The sequence below is a fragment of the Struthio camelus genome, chromosome 3 (assembly GCF_040807025.1).
Source record: "Struthio camelus isolate bStrCam1 chromosome 3, bStrCam1.hap1, whole genome shotgun sequence".
In the NCBI taxonomy this organism is placed as follows: Eukaryota; Metazoa; Chordata; class Aves; order Struthioniformes; family Struthionidae; genus Struthio; species Struthio camelus.
The window spans coordinates 88,187,214-88,209,197 of NC_090944.1; the positions used below are offsets into that span (position 1 = coordinate 88,187,214).

General features: G+C 45.1%; 1 protein-coding gene and 1 long non-coding RNA gene across 2 annotated transcripts in view; both read right to left on the reverse strand.

The window, feature by feature from the left end:
• Positions 1 to 6,720, reverse strand: part of PDE10A (phosphodiesterase 10A) — a 388,058-nt gene extending 381,338 nt beyond the window's left edge. Inside the window, exon 1 of the mRNA XM_068938929.1 lies at positions 6,477 to 6,720. Coding sequence (XP_068795030.1) covers positions 6,477 to 6,567 — 91 coding nt within the window. The 5' untranslated portion in view covers positions 6,568 to 6,720. The remainder of the gene's footprint in view (positions 1 to 6,476) is intronic.
• A 3,299-nt stretch (positions 6,721 to 10,019) lies between these two features.
• LOC138066578 (uncharacterized) lies at positions 10,020 to 17,373 on the reverse strand. Its single transcript, XR_011139890.1, has 4 exons — positions 17,309 to 17,373; positions 11,278 to 11,382; positions 11,079 to 11,170; positions 10,020 to 10,443 (listed from the first exon to the last, which is right to left on the reverse strand). It is a non-coding gene; the product is annotated as an uncharacterized lncRNA (long non-coding RNA).
• Between the last annotated feature and the right edge of the window lie 4,611 nt (positions 17,374 to 21,984).

Genomic DNA, 21,984 nt, shown 5'->3' on the forward strand with positions numbered 1-21,984 from the left:
AATCAGATGGAAATGAGGCTACAGCACTATCATCACATTAACTATCCTACAGCTTCACTGAGACCCAAAAATGGTCTCAAACAGTTACCACAAAACTTTAAGAGATACTTCCCCAGGAAAATCTGGTTATTTAACCAAAGTCCCAATGCCAAAAGTGACTGAAGCACTCAGGAGACTTCTCCACTGCTTTTCACCGAAACTGCAATTCCCGACCCACTAGGCCTTATTATAACATTACCATACATGCTGCCTGACCAGCATAGCTGAAATATCTAAGTGCCCACAAATAATTAAAAAGTCATCTCCATTTTTAAAGTGTTTGGATGAATTTATTTTTATATAATTTATATTTTATAGGGCAAGTCAGTAATTCATCCAAAGTCACACTTTTCAACCAAAGCAACTATGTCAAGTACTTAAAACATCCCCACTTTCCTAATGGCTCTACCTTTTGATGTCAGTTGAGTTTTTTTTCTCCTAGAACACAGAGAGCGACCTCACATCTTGCCTACAGCCCCTCAAGATGAAGCAGTACTGAAGACAGTATTGTTCATATAAATACACATACACACACAAGTATGCATATACACACATATTCAGCAATGCTAAGTTAGCTTTAGCACTGTATTTTAGAACACACTTCAGGAATCACCACTCATTGCTGGAGAGAACATGTTCCTTCCTGCATGGAAATGCCAACTCAGCAAAACACTAAAGCACAAGCCTTTGTATTTGACTTCAAATAGGGCTCATATACTTGTAGTTAGGCACATACTAACATACCTTTCTGAAACAAATAGCTGCAGAATAGCTCCTCAACAGTCATCATGAGGCTGGGGATAGGGGGGCAAGACAGCAGTAACTTCCTCAGATTACTTTTTTCCAGGAAGTGCTTACAACACTATTTCACAGCATATATACCTTGTCCACCCTCTCTCTTCACAGACATTTTGAATTCAGCTTAGCTTTACATCTTTCCATCCTTGTTGCTTTGCAGCTTCACGTGCCTTGAAGGAGGCCAGTGAAACTGTCTTCCCTTTCAGCATGTTGAATTTGATCCTCTGAAACCAAAGTTAGACACCGTCTATCTTTCCATAGCATTTGGAAGGAAGATCTTTAACTTTTCAGGAGAAAGACCTAAAGCAAAATCTAACACAAGAAATATCAGTAACCATTGAGCTAACCAGCTTTGGAAAGCATGGTTTCTTTTCCCTTAGCAGAGCCCATAAAAAGCTGTTGCCGGATTACATTTTCCTCCTCCATTTTTTTGTGACGCAAACTTTTTTGACTCCATCTGGAGAAAAAGGTCACTTTTTTCCGTGCTATTACAACACCAGCACAAAAACCTTGCCATACATATAGCAGTAATTTCCTACGCTTTCCCGTACCCTCACACGCACATAAGCCTCTGTCACTAAACACCTTAACTCCAAGTACACTCCAAGTTCTTGCAGAGTGTGATCTGGAGACACAGTAGACTTCCATACTCCATGGATCAGAAGCTAAGTGAGAAGAGTGGCCAGTGCACAGAGGATGGAGAAGACGAAGTACAGAAGAAACTGAAGCCTCAGATTGCACACAGTAGGGAAGAACTATTTTACTTTTCCACCTGTATCAGAAAAAACATGAAGATCAACAGGAGCGTGCAGAGCTCAAAGGAATCCCAGTAGTCACATAACAAAACATCAAATGGACGAAAGACTGTAATTACATTGATGAAGACACAGTATGGAGGGAAAAACTGTAACGCAGAAGTTGGGATTACTTCTGATTTCATGTCATCAATGTAACTTGAGTAACAATGCAGAATATCACCTCCTGTTTCTGATGATCCCAAATTAAGATTTAATAAAAATCAGTAATTTTTTAATACCAGACATAATTAAAGACAAAGGTGAATGTTAGGCACTCACACAAGTCATTTAGTATTAGTCAAAGAATAGATTAACTGCTAGGCCCTAGTAATTACTAGGGAAGTATCCTTTGTGTAGAAGTGACCCTCAAGAGGGCTTTAGTTCATAATAATTACCAATACCCTCAAAATCTTGCAAACCTTCCTTATGCACATGATTAACTTTTATGCACATGACTGGTCCCATTGTATTCAATGAAACTAATCATGTCTGAAAAATTACTCTTGGGCATAAGAGGTGTTTGTATGACTGCAGTTCAACTCGAAGAGTTTTGCAACAGTTCTTCCTTTAGAGACCAGTTTTGTAACGTGCTGAAAGCCCTCAACTATCACTTCCATTTATGACAATGGAGGCCATTCAGCACTGTGAGCAACTGGACCACAAGGGAGGTGGAAGAAGAAACATTTATTTACTACATGATCCAAATTAGGAAAGAGCAAACCAACAAGAATTTAGAGATTCCTCCTTCCCTAAATCCATCACACTAACAATCTCTGCAAGGAAATGTCCAAAATACTGTACTGTGTGCTATCCAGGAATTGCTGGATAATGGTGAGCAGCATTACAGGATAATTTGGGCACAATGTCACGTTGCATTTGGTCCTGAGAAATGTCCACATTTTGAAAGTGCTGAATTTACTTAGCTTGTCTTTTGTTTGTTTGTTTTTAAACCAACAGTCTCCATTTTTGGATGTTCCATGCTAGCTAACTTCCAATGCATTCACAGAAAACAGGGATTCACAAGAAAACAGGATTCTTCCAGGATTTTTGTGCTACAGTTTTGAACAAGAAGGCTATCACGAGACAGGAAGCCCTCTGCTTCAACTGCAGCCAGAAAGTATATTTGCCGTTTGACTTGCATCAAAGCCGTAAAAATCTAGCCAAAAGTCAGGAGTCACCCCCTGAAATACAATTATCTACATCCGTGCTAGATGTCTGGACTCCCTTTAGAGTCAAGTGTCAGAAACAGCACTTCCCAGGTTTTATTCTGCTGACTAAATGTAGATTTCTACTTCAGGAAGAGATGCTTGCACCCCAGAAATACTTTTTCTGCTCCCTGAGTATAAACAGGAGTCCAGCCGGCTGCACCTCAGCAGATGAATCCAACCCTCTCCACCCTGGGTATCATCAACAAGATGACACAAACACACTTACTGATCACACCTATTTCTCTGGTGAGATCCTATTAGCTTTGCTGGAGTTTCTGCAACTTAGACTGGTGCAAGCGTGATCTAAATCAGGCCCACTTCATCTCCACAGTGAATTCACATTGCCGTCATCCAGCTCAAAGCATCTCAGTCCACAGCGCAGTTGCCCTAGGCTCCCTGCACAGTCAATGGAAAGCAAGCAATTCAGCCTGCCTAAAATGTGAATTTTCTCTGGAAATACCACTGCTGCTCCACAGACTACAGGAACGAGCGCTAGGAAATCACCTCGAAGTAAGGTGACACAGTGAAGTGCCTCAGGTTAGAGGGACAAGCTCAGCCCCTCGCTGCCGAGAAGCTGGGAGATGTTGAACATTCGTCCCTTATTTTCTCTCCACACCAGCGAGGCTTGAGATGTATAGGACCCATAGGGTCAGGCCCAGTTGTAACAGGGGAAGCCACAGTATGGATTAGTGAGTCCTTCATGAAATATTTTGAGAGAGGGTAAAAACGAATCCACACCCGGGAAGTTCAGAAAATATGTACCATGGCCTACATAGTGTCTGTCCACCCACAGCTTTGCCAACTGAGGATAAACAAGAGCTGAATGAAACTCCGCAAGCACACACGTCAGTTGGCCCAAATACCCAGTGCAGTCCTGGAGCAGCTAAGAATTAGTCTGCACTCACTCAAGACTTAAAAGCAAAAGCGCAGGCCCTCAAAAGAAGCAGCGATTTGTTTGTCGGCAAAGCGTGCCCTCAGTTTAGCAGGTGAGGCACAGCCCTAAGATGGCAGCCTGCGACGCAGGCCCTCCCGCAGTCACACGGCTGCGGCAGGAAGAAGTCACCTCGCGAGCCGCGGACAGCAGAGCTCCTGCCTTCGAGTTCTGCAGGAGCGCAGGATTTGGCAGTCTCCAGAAATCTGAGCTCTCTATTTTTCTTCCTTTCGTTTACGAATGCCCGTTTCCCCTTCCCCGCCTCCCTACTTCCAACGCACACACGTTTTAATACTAAAACTCAAGAGTTACATGGCTTTTCCATACTTCTGGGCAAATATTATACACTCTCCCTCCAAACTAGTAAGTATGCCTTGTCTACAGAGGTAGTAAACCCACTGTAAGAGCACAGTGGTTTATAGTAAAATACTTCAGATTAATCAAAAAAAAAAAAAACCCATACACGTGAAGATGGCCATCAGAACCTTAAGAAAGCTTCACACCCACCATCTCACACAAAATTACACTCACTCCAACATTGTGATACATTGCACACTCTTAATGGTTTCTACAGTTACGTAGTCACTACAGACAATGTAATTAACAAGCAACATTCCTTCCTGTACAACAGAAGGGAGAAAATAAAACAAACACAATATAAGTTCATAAAAATACATTTGATCTCAGAAATAAAACTAAATTTTAAATCAAATTTCATCATTTACTGTGCCAAAGATTCCACATAGGTATACATAGGTATAACACAGGTTTAAAATCAGTTTGATTTGCAAATTATCTTGTGCGTCTCCTTACCAGGAAAAGGATGCTTTATTTACTCTCTTTATATACACATCAGTGCTTTACTAAATATTTTTTCCACTTATTTTATGTGTTCTGTGCATGTTGAAATCAAGAAAAAAATCCTGTTTTAAAGTTACATTTTGTTTTCAGATTCTTGTTACATAACCAGAAATGTTATAGGAAATACTACTGTGGAGTTACCAAAAAAAAAAAAAAGAAAGAAAAGAAAAGAAAGAAAGAAAAAAAGAAGAGAAAAGAAAAAGAAAGAAAGAAAAAGAAAAAAAAGAAAACCAGACATACACCACTGCATCACAATAGTGTGTAAGATGCTCCTACACCCACTACTGGCTTACATTTAAATTAAAATTACATGTAATCCATAGCCAACTTTCAGGTCTGTGCTGAATACCCTTTCTGTGTTTAACCTCATCTATTGCTGACAAAGAGGTAAAATTTTCCAGGTTAGTAACAGCAAAATTCCACCCTGCAAAAACATTGAATGCTGTCATGCAAATAAAGTAATTCACAGTGCTTGAAAATGTTCCTCCCGTGTCAAGATTGCCCTTACACAGACAAATAACAAGAAAATACAAACATGGTTTTTATTTTGTTGTGGGAGAGCCAAGCAATTTAAAACGAACAACCAGATAAAGCCTAAACCATCTCTTTCGAGAGAAATGGTGAAACACTATGAGTTCTCCTTTCTAAGGAAACCAGAAGAGCACACCAGCCACTGTACTGGAGACATTTCATTGCAGAAAAAGCAGAAACATCCATGGTGGGGAGTGAATTTCACGAGATTTGGGTGACTTGTGACATTAGGATCCTCCACAGCCTTTACAAAAAGGGCCACTGACTCCATATTGGAGAGCACACTCAGTCCATCCCTATCTGCTGTGTTCAGGTTTACACCTGCCAAGACAAAAGCACCGTAGTGCTGACTGCTAGCATAGCAGGAAACATATTTACATTGCCATCTGAATCCACCACACACCCACTACAGACACTGTAGAGACGTCGTAGCCTCCAGAGCCCTTTGCAACAGCCTGAAGCCCTGCTCTGAGTCCAACTGGTATTTTCCTCTCCTCTCTGCATTACAGCCACAACCCCAAAGCACTGTAGCTTCGCTTGGTTCATCTGGGCCCGCCTAGTCAGAATAAACACAAAGGAAGGGAACCCACCGGGCTGGCTGAAGAGCAACCAGAAATTCGGCTGCAGAACTCCCTCACACTTGTGTGCATAGCTGATTTTACACCACTCAGCTTCTGCATTGATATTGTCTTGTCAAAAAGTACAGAGCAGCTTTCACCACAAATACTTGGAGCTTGAAAAATTCAGCAAAGCACCAAGGCTGTGGAAAACCCAACTTTAGCTGGATGCAAAGTGCGCTGCAAGTGCAGCATTTGAAGCTTCCAGATGACGCAACCAAAATCATACCAGGGACGGGGACTTGCTGAAGGAAATCAGACCCACGCACAGCCACAACATATATATTAGGTACCTATAGATCATTTGCTGCCCAAGCTAAGAGCACCCTGCAAACCGAGATTTACACAAGCTACAAATCAATGAGGCAGTGGGGAGACACCAACGCCACGGACAAACAGCACTGGGGAAGGGAGCCCAGACCGACCTCGAAGCTGCAGCCCTCCTCAGCTACCGTTCTACAGCCCCTTCGCTCTACCCCTCGCCCCTTCCCTCACCCCCCCAACCCGTCTCCTCTCAGGGGTCCAACATTGGTGCAATGGGATCAGCCCTGCTCTCTCCAGCCCTTGGTGGGAGCAGCCTGGCCTAGGTGCCAAAGCCACCCCAGTTCCAGTAGGCTGCAGGAGGCCAGCCGGGCTGCCGCGGTGGGCGCCCAGCCGCCGACCGCCTGGCCACTGCAGGCCTCCGCTGCCCTACCTTGCTCCTCGCCGGCCCCAAAGCGGGCTCTGGGGTCCTCGGGGGGGAGCCGGGCTCCGCCACCCTCCAGAGCTTTGCGTTTCTTCGACATCTGGTCGGTGTTTGGGAGTTGAGTTTCTCCTCTCTCTCTCTCCGGGGAGATGAGTGTATGTGGAGAGAGAGGGAGAGTGTGAGAGAGAGAGACACAGGGAGGGAGAGAGAGAGATTGAAAGAAATCGCTGCTTAAAGAGAGGGGAAGAGACTTTGGAGTGGCTGGAGAGCAAGTAGGAGGCAGGGACTAAGTGGAGAAATCCTACAAATCACAATCCCATCAATTCAGCCCCACGTCTAAAGGGGCTGTTTAGGTCCCCCCCTTCCTTGCTCATTCAACTGAGTGTGTGAGTGAAAATTAAAAGAGGGAGGCAATAGTCCTCTGCTGTTTTTCCAAATGTTAGCGGGTGGCGCTTTTTTTTAATGGAGGTGGGGGGGGGGGCAAAGAAGGAGGGAATTGATTGATATTATTTTTCCCCTGTTGGGATTCCTTCTGCTGAGGAGAAGAAAAAAACTGAATGGAGGTGGGGGGAAGAGAGGAAAAAAACCTGAATGGAGGGGGGGGAAGAGAGGAAAAAAAAAAACCTGAATGGAGGTGGGGGGAAGAGAGGAAAAAAAAAAAACCTGAATGGAGGTGGGGGGAAGAGAGGAAAAAAAAAAAACTGAATGGAGGTGGGGGGAAGAGAGGAAAAAAAAAAACTGAATGGAGGGGGGGGAAGAGAGGAAAAAAAACCTGAATGGGGGGGGGGGGAAGAGAGGATTTAAAAAACACACACACAAGCAGGAGCAGAGGAGGAGGGACGACAAGAGCCTGCAGGTGCAGGGAGGCTAAATTCCCTGCAGGGGTCATGTGCGCTGGGAGCCGGGGCTCCGCCGGGGCCCCGGGCTGCCCGCAGGGCTCCCGCAGGGCGGCCGGGGCCGGGGCCGGGGCCGCCCCGCCCGGCACCTGCGGCGGCAGCGGCTGCTGCGGGGCTTCGCAGCCGGCTGGGAATATTCACGAATAACTCGCACCTTGCAAACTCCGCTGTGAAGTCAGTACCCCCGCAGCCGGTCGGTCTCTCTCGCTCCCTCTGTAACCCTTTCAGCCCTGGCTGCGAAATGCGCCGCTGCCCCAGCGAGCCCCTTCCCCTCTCCTCTCTCCCCCCGCCCCGGTGCGGCCGGGGTCGGGGCTCGGTAGCGGGGATTTATGCGCGGTGCGGAGGGGGGAGCGGGGTGGGGGGGGGGGGAGGACACAACTTACCCTCCAAACTATGCACAAGCTCGTCTCTGCTTTCCCCTTCAGAGCAACTTTAAAGAGCAGATTCTCAGTCCGGGAGGCAAAGAGGCAGGGGAGGAGAGGGGAAATGGTTTAAGAAAAGCGGCTGCCAAGTGGGTGAAGTTCAGGGCACGATCCCGGCTCTTCCACGCTCCGGCAGCCCAGCATCTTCCCGGGGTTTGGAGAACAAGGTGTTCAACAAGTCTTCCTTGTTACCCGAAATTGATTGATGGTGGCTTTCCCGCCTGGCTGTATTTAACAAAACGATGCAGAGAGCTACTCTGATGAGCAGGAAATTTTAGAGGAGCTTGCAATATAGCAGCAGCTTTAATTTATCTATTTCTGTCTCCATATATATATATATATATGTATATATATACACACATACATACATACACATATACACATGCACACCTGTGTATGTGTATATATATAAAAATAAAAATATATAATTTTATCAATACAATGTTGGGTCCATAGGATCTTAGAAAAGCCTGCCTGTCGGCTGCGTGGAAGTTAAAGAGTTTTTCTTAAGCAAAAGGGGCTGATGCTTGGACACATCTCACGTCCAACAGGAGGCAATGACGTCTGTAGCTTCATTGCTATAACAGCACCAAGGCTGCAATTGCCATTCACTGAAATGATAAGGGGCGCTCAGACGTAAGCAGTCTGGACCTCTAGCAAGAGACTGAAGCGAAGATGATTTTTCCCCTCCCAAAACAAATAATAATGCTAAAAATCACCTAAGGAAAGAGACGGGGGAGCAGGGAAAGGAATCTAGGTCTTGCAGTCACACGCTTCTGCAACATGATCCTCTAGCTCCAGAAACATTTATTTTTTGCAGCTGACTAGACTTTGGGAAATTTCAATGTATTATGATTACTCGGGCGGGGGGGAGGGGATGGATTTTTTTTTTTTTCTTAATTATTTCTGTCTCTCTTCAAGCAGGCATTGATGAAAGCCGGGTAAAAGTGCCCTCCCCCTCTCCCTTGTTTCCAAATATATTTAGGATCGAGTACATGCTGAAGTGTTTGGTGTATGGCTAAATCTTCTTAAGTAGCAATTTTTTGCCGTATAGGCTGCAACGATTTTTTTTTTTTTTTTTGCAGCACTGGAAGGTGCTTACAAAGAAAGAAAAAAAAAAAAAGACGCCGATGCGAAGCAGTCGGCTCCTTTCCATGCGGGGTCACTCACACTGCCACGGTCTGACCGCATACGGGTGCGCGGGGGCACCGGGCGCGGGGGCGGCCGCGCTGCACCGCACCGCGCCGCGGGGCCGCCGGTGCCGCCGCGAGCGGGGGCGCCTTCCCCGCCCCTCGCCTGAGCCGCTGTCCTAGAAATGACAGCGCGGGTATTAAATAACCCCGGAGCCGCTTGCCAGCAGCCCCCGCTCCCGGGCAGCAGCGCGCACGCCGGCAGCTGCGCTCCCGCTGCGGGCGCCGCGCCCGGCTCAGCTCAGCTCAGCTCAGCTCAGCTCAGCCCGGTTCAGCCCAACCCAGCCCAGCCCATCTCAAGCCAGTCCAGCCCAGCCCAGCCTCAAAGCGTGGCCAGGGGGAGCGGCCCTCGCTGCTACCCCAGCCCACGCGTGTCCAGTCTCCCGCGGTGGGCCAAGGCAGCCCAGAGGACCGGGCCTCCCTGCTGGCCTGTGGTGCCCCAGCAGGGCTGCAGCCGGGTGAGAAAGCCCTGCAGCCACTTGTCTGTGCCTGGTCTATGTCGGTAGGGAGGGCTGTGGGGGAGCCTAGCGAAGGACAGGCATGCGCTGCAGCAGGGAATGGCTCCAGGGAGCCCAGGCTGGCCTTGGCGCTGCACCGCACTCTGCTGTGGACCTGCACCCCACTATCACCAGCGCTGCACCCCGAAAGGCGCAGGTGGGCTGCGTTGCCCTAACTGTGGTCTCTCCATGGAGGGTGCAAATAGGAGCTGGTGCCCTAGCAAGGACCATACAACACCGAGGATCCAAACACTGCATGCAGGAACAGCAGCTGGGCGCCCCAGGGAGCTTCAGTGTTGGTGTCACGTCCTGCCAGCATCTGTGATTGAACACTGGATGAGAAGGCTGTCACTAGCTTGTGGGGTCAGGCCCATTTTTTGAGGTTCCTCATGAGTACTGCTTTCTGCTCTATCACTTTATCCCCAGCTTCTCACTCGGTGTGCAGTTTTTCCTTCTGCATACCCCCAAGTCTGGAGCATGCCTTGTTTGGCCTCCAGATGATTGCATGCAGTAAGTGGCTAGTTGCCCAAATCATTAAGCAAGTTCTCTGCTGCAGCAATTTTATATATTGGTGATGTAAGTGGTATCACTGCAAAACTGAATCAGGTTCACAATCAGCTGAAAACACTCACAAGGTGCCCAGTTCTTTTTCTTTTCAAAGTTTATCATCTCGTTAAGAAAGAAAAGACAGCAAACAGGAGTGCCAAGCAGGGAGAGGATGCATGAAGACATTCTTGTTAGCATGGATGTTAAATTTGGCATTCATGATGGCCTTTGACATATCTGCTGTGATAATCTCCCACACAAGGTCTTGGTAGGATTTGGCTGCGAAGCAAAGGAGGTTTTCAAATCTTCAGCAGGAGGTACTTTCTTCCTTGCACAGTCTGATTTAGCAAGATGTTTATTTTTGTGAATGATCTGTTCAGTTTTTCAGGACCTAGTAGCACAGCCTTTTCCTTCAGAGAGATATCCTAGAAAATTTACAGGAAATAGAAATGAATATAGACTGCAAGCCTTTCAAGCTTCTCAGGCAATCCTATGCTATTTTATATTTCATTTTAGAAACTAGATTTCTAATTTTTTTTCACCTAGCACATAGATAGTCATTATCTATGACAATGTAAGACTTTGCATTATCACACTCATGTTTTAGAAAGTCGCCATCAAAATCTGCCTTTACACAAGTGTTTCCACTAAACTATTATCATGCTGACAGATCATGTTTTTATTACAGAATCATGGAAATTAGGGATGGAAATATGGAATAGATCATCTCCTGTGAGAAGGATATGGGGTGAACGGGATAATTCCATAAACAATAATCTCAGAGACTTTACCAAGTCAAACTTTAAGTCTACCTCCCTTTGGGATTTTATTCTACCCTATCAGATCTTGCCAAAGGAAAGCTTTCCATCCAGTTATTCCTAAGCGCTCTTTTCCTTAATTTCTTTCCACTACATAGAACAAGACTTGGACCATTTTAAGCAGCTATCTTCTCCATAGTTTAACTTGTTGACTTGTGCAATAGGAGAGAAGTAGGAAGAAAAAAAGGGAAGGCAGTGCCAGCTATCATGTTCTGTACCAACATTAGCTTTTCTTTACTCACAGTCTGGAACTGATGCTGCACTTTTAAAACTCTCTGGGACAATCCCATGGGGCAGTTGAAGACCAGGGGGGAGATGTCTTGTGTCTGGATGACTGCATGGGGTTCAGAGGAGAAAAAGCAAAGAGATTGCTTTTGGGCTGCTGGTAATTTCAGTCTGAAATGATTTACTAGTATTTTTTTGCATATTACTATTACTTACCTATCTTTCCTCTGTAACAATTCTGGTACTTCTCATTCTGACCTCCAAGTGAATGCGGCCTTCCATTTCTGCCTGGCAGTATGATTAGCTATCACTCAGATAGGCCTTAAGGAATAAAATACGTGGTACATGAGAGCTCTGCTATTAGTTCATTTTCTAATGCTCTGAAAAGTAACTCATTTCTATGCTGTTACTCATTTAAATGCTAGCCACTTGCAGTGACTTTGATCACTTCTTTTTGACAGGATTACATGGACTGTTTCTATCTTTTCATGGACTGTGCAAAGAACTGCTTATGTCACCAAACTTGTAAGCAATGCATCCAGTGGTCTCAAGTCCGAACTGTTTTCATTAGAATAGAACAAGGTCTGGTCTAAAGCTTGTTAAAGTAAATAAGAGTCTTTATATCACCTTCAGTGAGCTCCAAAGAAGCCCTCACTTTGGGAGTCCAGAATTAGGCCTTGTGACCTGGAGTTAAGGCCCTACTAAACGCAGTTGTACACAGAGATAGACCTGAACTGCTTTCAGACTCGTGGATTTGGACTGGGTATTTGCCTCACATGAGTCAATAACTGAAATCATCAGGCAAAAGACCTTCAATAAATATAGCTCCGTTTGCAAACACTTTACCTTTTGCTTTATTTTTTAAAGCATTACCAGCCTAGCATGTCAATCATATTCACAAAGGACCATTCATGGTGGTTTTCAGTGACTAGTCAGTCTGAATGCGGCATATTTTAAAAGGATACAAAATTAAAAGTTCAGAGGAGATAGAAATAGCATTGGTAAGGCAAATCCACACTCTCTGTGCAATACACACTGTGCAGATGTAGCAAATAACCAAGCATGTAAGTCATAAGAGAGGTCTTATGTTGCAAGTTTCCTTTCTCTTACTTTTTTTTCACATGGCTAACTCAGTCCAGAATTATTTGACCCAGCAATACTTAACAATACTTAACAAACAGCACAATGAGAAGAATCAATTCTCTTTCAGGCAGTGCTACACTATCACTTTTCCCAAAGAGTTAGTAATTTTTTCTTCATATGTCTTTATGAGGTGACTTATAACACGGTGTTCCAGATACTGTAGACATCTGTATCATTAAAGCCTAATTCTTGCAAAAGCCCTCTCCCAATTCAAAGCAGTTATTTTGGTATGTGTCCCTGAACTGTGAATACACTCCTGCACATCTTGACAGAATACTTAGCATTTATATAGCATTTGGTTTTGTCTTCAAAGTGATTTGCTAGCATGAGCTAATGTATCCTTACAACACCCAGAACAGTTGGTAAATTTTATTATCCTCATTTTATAAATTGGGAAACAGCAGCAGAGAGGTGAAGAGTCTGTTCTATCATTTTTATTCACATTGATTATTGCCTTAATCCCTGGCTAGTTCCACTGCTTTCAGTGGGAATTCTTGCACAGCAAGATACTGTTTGATATGACCGAGAATCACAGTCTTCTACCAAATGATTTGAGGAACGCCTCAGAGAGAGTTTCGTGAAGGTGTAGAACTTAAATGCCTCTCGCTCTCTCGCGCTCTTTTGTTTCACCCACTTTCCCAATTCAAAAACAAAACCCAGAACTTATCACCATACCTGTCATTTTTCCACCCTACAAGCTAATTTGCAGTTGCAATAATGATCAAGTAGCCCCACTGCACTGACATTGCATACAATACAAGTTGACACATAACACAAAGAGCGTTCAGAGGACTGACGCAGTTCCCAATTTCTTATGCTAGGAAAATGACCGCCTTTTTGATCTCATAGTTTAACAATTCAAAGGAGGGGGGAAAGATACATTTACAAGTTTAGTATGAGATTCAGCCCTACCAGGAAGGCCAGCTTCAAGAAACAAAGCCGTGCCTCTGGGTTTTTTTGTGTGTTTTTTTTAAAATATTGCTCTTCCAGGAGGGAACATGTTGTCTAATTTCATAACATTCATTTTTCATAGAACAGGTGAAGATCAGTACCTTAATGTGGAGAGGCCTTGTTGAATTTGCTCCTTTAACCTCAAGGGAATTGGGTGTTGTCACCTTCAAGAATAAAGTTATTTTTTCTACTTTTCCTTCTGCCTTCTGAGAACACACATATGCCCACCAAGTCCCGATCCATGTCTCATCACAAACCTTAGCTATCATTGCGTAGTAGCGTTTTTAATTGCAAAAATGTGGTGGCTCATTTTGCACAGTTTGAGCCTTAATCAATTTTTAGCACTGTGAATTCGTTGACTGGAGTTCACACACCTCTGTTGGGAGGGATGAAAGTGTTCAGCTTCTACTGGGCAACAGTTACTGCTCAAGGTGGAGAGGGGGGAGCATATGGAAACTTCTTCCATCTCCTAGTGGCAGCAGCTCTGACTTTTTCCCCATTCCCCGTCTCTGCTCCAGTTCTTTCCTGTTCTGCTCTTTTCCCATGGCAGGAACTTCACAACTCCCTTGCTCCGGGGAGGTAGAATCCACTGTCACCTACCCAGCTGAGAAAGCATGAACCTGCCCTGTCAGTGTCCATGCCATGATGTCAGTGTGAAATGAGACTGTAACTAGGATGTGTTTTGTAAAAGACACAGTGGATCATTCTGCTCACAAGCTTTTAGATACTTAAACACTAGCCCAGCATTACAATAAGGTCAGTACTCAGAGTTTCCATGACAGGGGTATGTGAGACACTATACGCTCAAAAAAGAATTTGTGGTACACTGGGTAACCAAAAGGGCTGGAATAGGAGAGAAGAGCCTGCAAAGATCCCTTGTGCTAAGACTCTGCCAATCTGCGCTTTGTCCCTGCCATTTTCCATGACGCTTTCTCCCAGTGATCCAAGACCTGATTATTTATTTATTTACTTATTTATTTTTATATTTGTGGCCTGCCTGAGTCCTTGCCAGAGGACTTAGGACCTAGGTCTCTGTTTTGTGGCAAGGTTCAGAGGCCCATCCCAGGCCCCTGGGGACCCTACCAGAACCCATGGCAGCGAAGGGAGCTGCCCCGCGAGGAGTGTCGCCACTGCAGCAACACTCTGCTGCCCGGTGTTCGTGGCGTGAGGCTGAGGAGTGCGCCAGGGAGGCCAGCCCAGACCTGCTGCCTGCCTTTACTCCCACTTTTGTGAGGGGCTACTCTTTACCTCAGGCACTATTGCACCTGGGAAGTATCAAGGTGGCTTATCTGCACTGTCTCCCCGCTTCCTCCAACCCGCATGTTTTGCGGCATAGAGCCTGCCTTGGTGTCTTTTGAATTCAAATGCTCTGAGAGCCGTGAGTTGAGCTAGGGTAAAACATTTCCTTTCAAATTCATCTCAGAATAAAAAGAGTGTTTGATTAAGTATAGTTTTTTGTAGGAAAAGGTATATGCAACTGAAAATCAGGTTCTCCTTGGTTTTCAGTCAAAAACCTTCATTTGAGACTGTAACAATGGGAGGACCTGTGATTCTGTGATTCTGTGATTCTGTGACCTTGGATATGTTAATATAAATAAGTAATTCCAGTATTCCCCAAATTCACTTACTTTTCATTCAGCCTTAAAGCTATATCACCTTAACCTTCCAGTGGCTCATAGGAGTTATGATTTTACCCTGTCCTGCCCCACTGTCCTCTGTGGGCTGGATTCATCATCCTGGTAACATGACCTAGGATATGCCATGTCGTTCAACCTGCGAGAAGAGCCCAGGCATTCACCCTCAAGTGCTGTGAGAAACAAACGCAACTCCTATTGTGATTTCTAGTCTACCGCAAACCATCTACCATGTCTGTTTTGGCTCTTAGAGAATAATCCTTGGTTTTCCATCTGAACATACTTGGTAAGAGAAAGAAAAAAGTAAAAAATTAAGCACACTCTAAATGTAGGATACTATCAAAATACACTGTTACTTAAAAAGTGATTCAAGTATTTATAACATTCAAAACCACAAAACAGTAATCATACACAGAAAACAGTTTTTCCTTTAAGGTATATTTTGATTCACAAGCACAGGTTTCTCCTTTCCCTTACACTAGCATAGAACAGGAACTGCATCCACACCCAAAAAGTATAAAGCTGGCATAAGCAAGAGAAGGAAGAATCTGGCTCCTACCATCTAATCCTATTACCATAGGCAGCTCTGTTAGACATGCTCCAAAACTAATATACATGAGAAAAGCCACCTGGTCTGATCTCTTAGCTGACGCTGCCTTGAGCAGGAGGTTGGCCTGGAGACCTCCTGAGGTCCCTTTCCACCTAACGAGGGCGTGATTCTATTCTATAAGTTCTTGCATCTGTACCCATGAATTTAATGGGAATAGATTTGGGCTTTTTTAATTGACCTTTTTAAATCAAAATATTATGACTTCACTTCTTTTTTATATGACCGTCCAAATAAAGTATATCTAGCCAAAGGAACCGTTACATCAGTGCAATTCGCACTGCTTAACTACTTCAATCAGTGGAAAAGTGAAAATGTAAGGCAAGAACAGCAACAAACACCAGCACTCACAGTCACAAGCCTCACAGATGTTCTACATAGCACTTTGGATTTGAAACGCCATACAACCCTTCAGCAAACCTCATTTTTTCAAGAGGAGAAATCGTAAATCATAAGATTTGGCTTGTTGAAGCTTTGCTTTTGCAAATTTGATGGAACCAGGACCTAGACTGCAGCACTCTCTGGGGAGTGCAGAGAAAAAGAAGGAAAGGATTATCTTCTTTCACCAGCGTTAATCTACTGATTTGAGCAGAAATGCCCCTGAATTGTACTGGTGGACATGAGCAGACAGTAAGATGCCAGAGCTAAACATTCACCGTTTATACTCCTACGATTGTCCTGTACGTTTGAAAAAAAAAACGCACTGCATGGGTTAACGCTAAATAGAACACAACCACCGGCAGTCGTCTTTCCAGTGAGCTACTGCAACAGATCCTGCCACTTTTATTTGCTTCTGATTTTTACGTCAGGGCCTGTGCATTGCTTTTTTGCTTTCCCTCAGGAATCATCCTGTTTGACAGAAGGGAACAACTCTTTCCTGTACTGTCCTTGTGATAAGAAGGTTGTAGCGAATACAGTGCTGGAAGTTACCAGACCAATGACCCCAGAATGTGAGGTCCCTTTCTAACTACTGTTCAGGAACAGCACAACATCAGTCATGCAGACAAGGAGATATTTTCAGAGTGGCTTAACAGCAGTGGCAGGGAGGCACAGCAAAGTGTTGCCACCTTTTAGAGTTTTATCAAAAGTCTTGAAACCCTGAAAACAAATGATTACATTGTAGTTGCAGAGAAAAGCTTGGAAATAGGATCCAAGCTCTCCTCTAAGGCTCAAAAAGCAGCAAAGACAAGCAAACCCAAAGTGTTTGTATTTCCGCCAACACAATCATTGCTTTCTTTTGCATGTGAGAGAGGCTGTACGGGAAAAGCCTTGTGAAATTCACAGGATAGGTGATTTTTCTCCCCCAAAGGCCACAGTCCCCAAACTTCGTTATGAGCTACAAGAAATAAACTTAAGGGGACAGCATGTTCTCAGAAAAAGCATACACCACTTTGCTTTCCAAGTTGTAAAGAGATAACTAACACAAAAGCAGCCCTTGCTGTCCACAGCAGCCAGCCTTCATCGTCTCGGTCCATTAACCGAGATGCTGAGGTAACGCACGAGCCCACGGTGGGGGGGTGGGGGGGGGAGGGAAAGGGAGCCGGCTGTTTTTTTGTCCTTTTCCAGCCTGGGCAGGCAGGACGCAGCCCCCTCCCTTGCCCTTGAAAGCCACACGGCCGGGTGAGGTGAGAACCGGCCAGCTGCAAAAAAAAAAAAAAAGGGGGAAAAAAAAAAAAAGAGACGGAGGAGCCGCTCCGTGCCCGGCACACCGATGAGCGCCGCAGCCAACGGCTACCAACGGTCCGCGCGCCAACGGTGGGGGAAGGGGTGAGGCGCGCGCGCTGTGGGGGTGTGAGGGGGGGCCGCGGGGGGAGGGGCCGCCGCGAGGCGCCCGCGCTCGGCCTCGCGGCGGCCCCTCCCCCCTCCCCAACCCAACGGCCGCGCGCGCGCGCGCCCCGCCGCTCCCATTCACCCTCGCGCCGTCCCCGCCGCGGCGGTTGCTGACGTCAGAGCTGCCTGCGTCAATGCTGCCTCAGTGACACGCACCGGGGCCCTGCGCTCCCCCGCCCCCACCCGCCTCCTCCTCCCTTTTTTTTTTTCCCTTTTTTTTTTTTCTCTCTCAATGAGACGCCTAATGGGATTTTTATGATCCCGCTTTATAAATCAGGCCCGTCAGGGCGACTCGCTGGTGCTGGCACGTTTGCAGTTAATGATTCCTTCGTCCTCCCCCTTCCCTCTTTTTTTTTTTTAATAATAATAATAATAATAATAATTGTGAGGATCGTAATTATTTCTCTCTCCTCTGGCTTTTTATTTTGTTCAAGCCCCGGCGGAGCCGTGCGGCTTCTGGATCTCGCACGTACGTGGGTTTTCTCAGGTACCTGCCTGCCAGCATCTCCCTGTCGCTGCGGCGCCGAGGGAGACTGGATGCAGGAGGCCGTACCCCAGCCAAAACCAATCACCACGCGCTGAGCTGGTTTTAACGGATTTCCCCCTCTCTCAAGAAAGCAAGCAATTTTTTTTTTAAATAGTCTACTTTTGTATTTTTTGTGTTATCTGAATATCCACCATTTCTACCCATCCCTTGGCACTGTTCCCTCCCTCTCCTCCCCCCCACCCCATTAATCATCAAGTCCTGGGCTCTGAAGAATAGCGGTTTATATAAAATGGTTGCTCTGTGCCTGTCCTCAGGAGTGCATAAAACCTTCGCCTCGCGTCTGTGCTCCTCTGCTGCTCGGCAAGGTCAGAGGGAAGTCTTGAGGGCACAGTTAAGCCCAAAACATATTTCTTTGCATTTTCTGCCTGATTGTCTCCTTCCCCCCTTGTCCTTCCCTCCGGAGAACGGCAATAGCAAAGCTCCCTGGATTTTTCTCAGGTCAGGCCTTGCCCTCGCTCAGGACGTGTCTGTGCTTAGCCAGGCGGGGAGGACGCTACCCCGGTCCTATCACAGTCCACAGGGATCAGCGAATTCAAGCGTCGCTGGATCCGGCTCGCGGCTGCGAGCGCCCAGGGGCTCAGCGCCGGCTTTCACGGCTGGCCCCGCGTCGCCCGCCCGAGGAGCAGCTGGCACCGGGCCTGCGCCTCCCGGCTCCGACACAGCCGGGGAAGGTCCTGCCAGGTCCTGGGCTGGGTGGATGAATTAGAGCAGCCTAAGGACTACATTAATTTAGACTGCAAGTGAGCCCGGTGCCACTGAAGTCCCAGCGGTATGAGATGCGGCCATTTTAATACATCCTCAGAGCTGCGCTTACCCCTGCTCTGTTCCACCTCTGGACCAGGGGTATTAGCAATCATGCTGTGGCGTTTTTTTGTTTTTTTTTTTTACCTTCTGTAGCTGCAAAAGCAACAGTTTTATTCTGTAGCACCGACTACTTTGAATAACAATTTTGCATTAAAATGCAAAAAAAAAAAATTTTTTTAAAGGGCAAGCAATTAGACCATAAACTAGAATTTTGAAGAGAAAAAGAAATCTAATGACTGACTGACTTGTGCAAAGCAAGGGCTTTTCTGTGCATTTGAAACTTACTGTTATTTGCATTTTTACACAAAAAAAAGGGAAACAAACCTAGCATCTTAAAACCAATGCTGCGTGGCAATAGGAATCCTCATGACAACAGGAACGTGCTTACATGTTTTAATACCCAAGGTTTGCATTAAACCCACCTTTACAATACCTCTTTGTTAAGATATATTTTATTGAAGTCTATCAATCAGCGGGGATTCTCCTTAACAAATACGCAGTTAACGGATAGGCCACAAAGCCACATAGGGCAGAGGTTTCCAGGGACTGAGCCGAGCCAAGGCTCCGTGTACCAGATGTGATGGTAGCATGCGAGTGGCTCCGCAATCTGCCCGAGTCATGGAACACGTGAGGAAGGAAAGGCAGACGTTCAGAAAGGCTCCTGCAGATTCCCAGGAATGATTAATGGCCCACGGTCAGCAGCTGCCATTTAGATTCTACCATTGTGCTGTCTTTATAATTTTTTTATTATTATTTTTATACGACAAAACCAACCTCAGGATTTGTTTGTGCATGTTTTTCATGTCATGAATGATGCAAGCACGCTAAATAGGAGACTGGACAAATCACAGACTCTGGTACATATTAATACCAGTGACTTTACTGTTTCTTTCTCCACAATAAAAGCTGACCTTGTAGGAGTCAGGGTACCCATTGCCAGTATATGCCATATGATACCGAATGTGGAACGATGCCCGTTGGAGCGGGAACTGGCCTACTCTCTATGCAGAAATAGGCTTTTTCCTGTCAGTGCAATACAGGAGAGTGGTGCCTGTCTAATGGATGCAGGGTAGCTCCATATCTTTGCCCAGAATATGGAACTGCACTTATTGTATCTGTCTTCAGAGAAGCGGGCTTGAAACAAGTCAATCTTTGCTCTGCCTTGGGAGTTGCTCCAAGTCTTTGGCTGCAGATTGCAGTGCTAAATTGAGCCCATTATTTTGCATTGAGCTATTTTCATCCCAAAGTGCTTTAGAGGCTTAACAGATATACAGACTACGGTGCTATATGCACAGAAATCACTTCAGTCACTAATGAAATGCAGCCACCTATTAACCAGAGCAGTGTAATGCCTGGTCCCTGGGCACGATGACTGCCAGAAGATTTTGTTTTATCCAGCTGAGCAGAGTCTGGTTTTTGGTCAGTGGAATACTTCATGCCATTTGAAAAGAAAAACTGGCAGGATCTTTACATAAAGAACAGAAGTAGGTATAGACAGTTAGGTTCAGCCCTGGGATCTGAAAACCCATCAGTGAGAGGGGATCGTGTCCGCAGGTTTGTTTTGGTCCACACCCATGTGCTGTATTCATCACTAAAACAATTCTCCTTCCACTCGCTGCCTTTCGGAGATGAGCATGAAATCCAGGGCCTTTCACCCTGTAGGGCTGTGATTCAAATGCCTCCAAAGCCAGGTGCGGACTACAAATCGTGGTGGTTTGGTAGTCCATATACAATGAGCCAGTAGTTTCATTGCAGTTTCCTGTGGACAGGTGTCTGTATCCATAAAGCACCACAGCCATCTCCACAAACTGGCTTTAACTGATATTTGACTGGTCTATCTGGAAGAGGCAAGAAAACAGAACTTACATATTTGTCAGTTTTCCGTTAAATTGATTTTAAAATGCAAACGCAAAGTAAAATATAAACTCTGTGCCTGAGATGGTCTATGTAATATCCAGTCAGTACTGTACTTCCACCTCTGTATAGATTACGTGCATTGCATTAAAGAACCATGCCTCCCTGTCTCTAGTTAGGGTAGAGAGGGAATTGTGCGGTGAGAGACGTAATTTGTACATTAGGAAGTCTCTGTTGCCAGATCAGCAGCAGCAGCACTGACGTCTGTACTCTCTCGCTTTGTTCCTGCTGCTATAAATCAAAATGACTACAGTCCAAATGCCTCACTTATTTAACCATAAATGCACTGCTAGTCAGAAAAATCCACATTAGGAGGGTTCTAGATCATCTGAATATCCTTAAAACTGATTAAATAGAGAAAGTCCAAAAAAAAGTAAAGAATAACATTTATAAATACATGGTTTCAACAACAACAAGAAAAACTTTTAAAGGGTGGAATCTAGCACAGCTATAAAAATCCTGTGTCTACAGACACCGATGTCTTTGCTAACGAACTATCAGATTTGCCTTTCTTAACATGCCCTGGGATTTTTTTCCAGATTAATGCAACCTGTTTGGAAACCTATTTTCCCTTGTGTCCTTATGTATTGTCTTGCTTGTGTAAACTACTGAAAGCAAAATAAAACAGTATAGATGAAGTGTGTCAAGTTTTGCTTTCCCTAGTTTTATATGCCTGTGTATTTACACTAATAAATATAACCATTCCATTTATTTGGAATTTTAGAAAGCACCGTTTCTCTTTGACGAGCCAACAGCTGATCTTCTTTGCGGATGAAATGAACCCTCAAAGCTTAAAATACCACTTAAATCCCTTCCAGGTTCTAAAAGGGGACTCAATTGTTATATAAAAATGAAGATGCTAATGCCTGCTGCTAACTTTTTGTGTGGGGGAGAGCAGGGGAATTCTAGTCCCAACACCTGTGAAGAGCCTGGAATCATTATACAAAATTGCAGTAAAAATTATTGACTAAATGGGAAAGGGGTGGGGGAAATTGAAAAGGTGGGCTTCCAATAGCAACATTAGCTCAGCTGAGCTGTAAATCCTGTGTATTGGGCAGCATACAGCCAGAAATACATTGAGCTATGCTTCTGAAGAGGAAATAACAGGATCAGAGAACAGCAGGTGAGCACAACATCGGCACCACACTAATACTGCTATTGGAACCACTGTGTTACATTTCCAGAGACCACCAAATTTTTGCAGTAGGACATACAAGATTATTACAGTCAAAAGTCTGAAGGTATTTGGTTTGTGGAGGCTGTACTTTTAGGCTTTGGCTAATGAATTTGCAACCAGATGTTCATTTTAAGACCTAATCCAAAATGCACTGAAGTCAATGGAAAGTCAATTGGAAGTTCCAGATTACTGGAAAAAAAGCTACTGTAGTGCCAATATTAAAAAAAAAAAAGATTAACAGGATGTAACCATTGGTCATTCGGTTTGATGTTGATCCTAGGCACAATAGTGGAAAAGCAAAGGAGCTGACACAGGA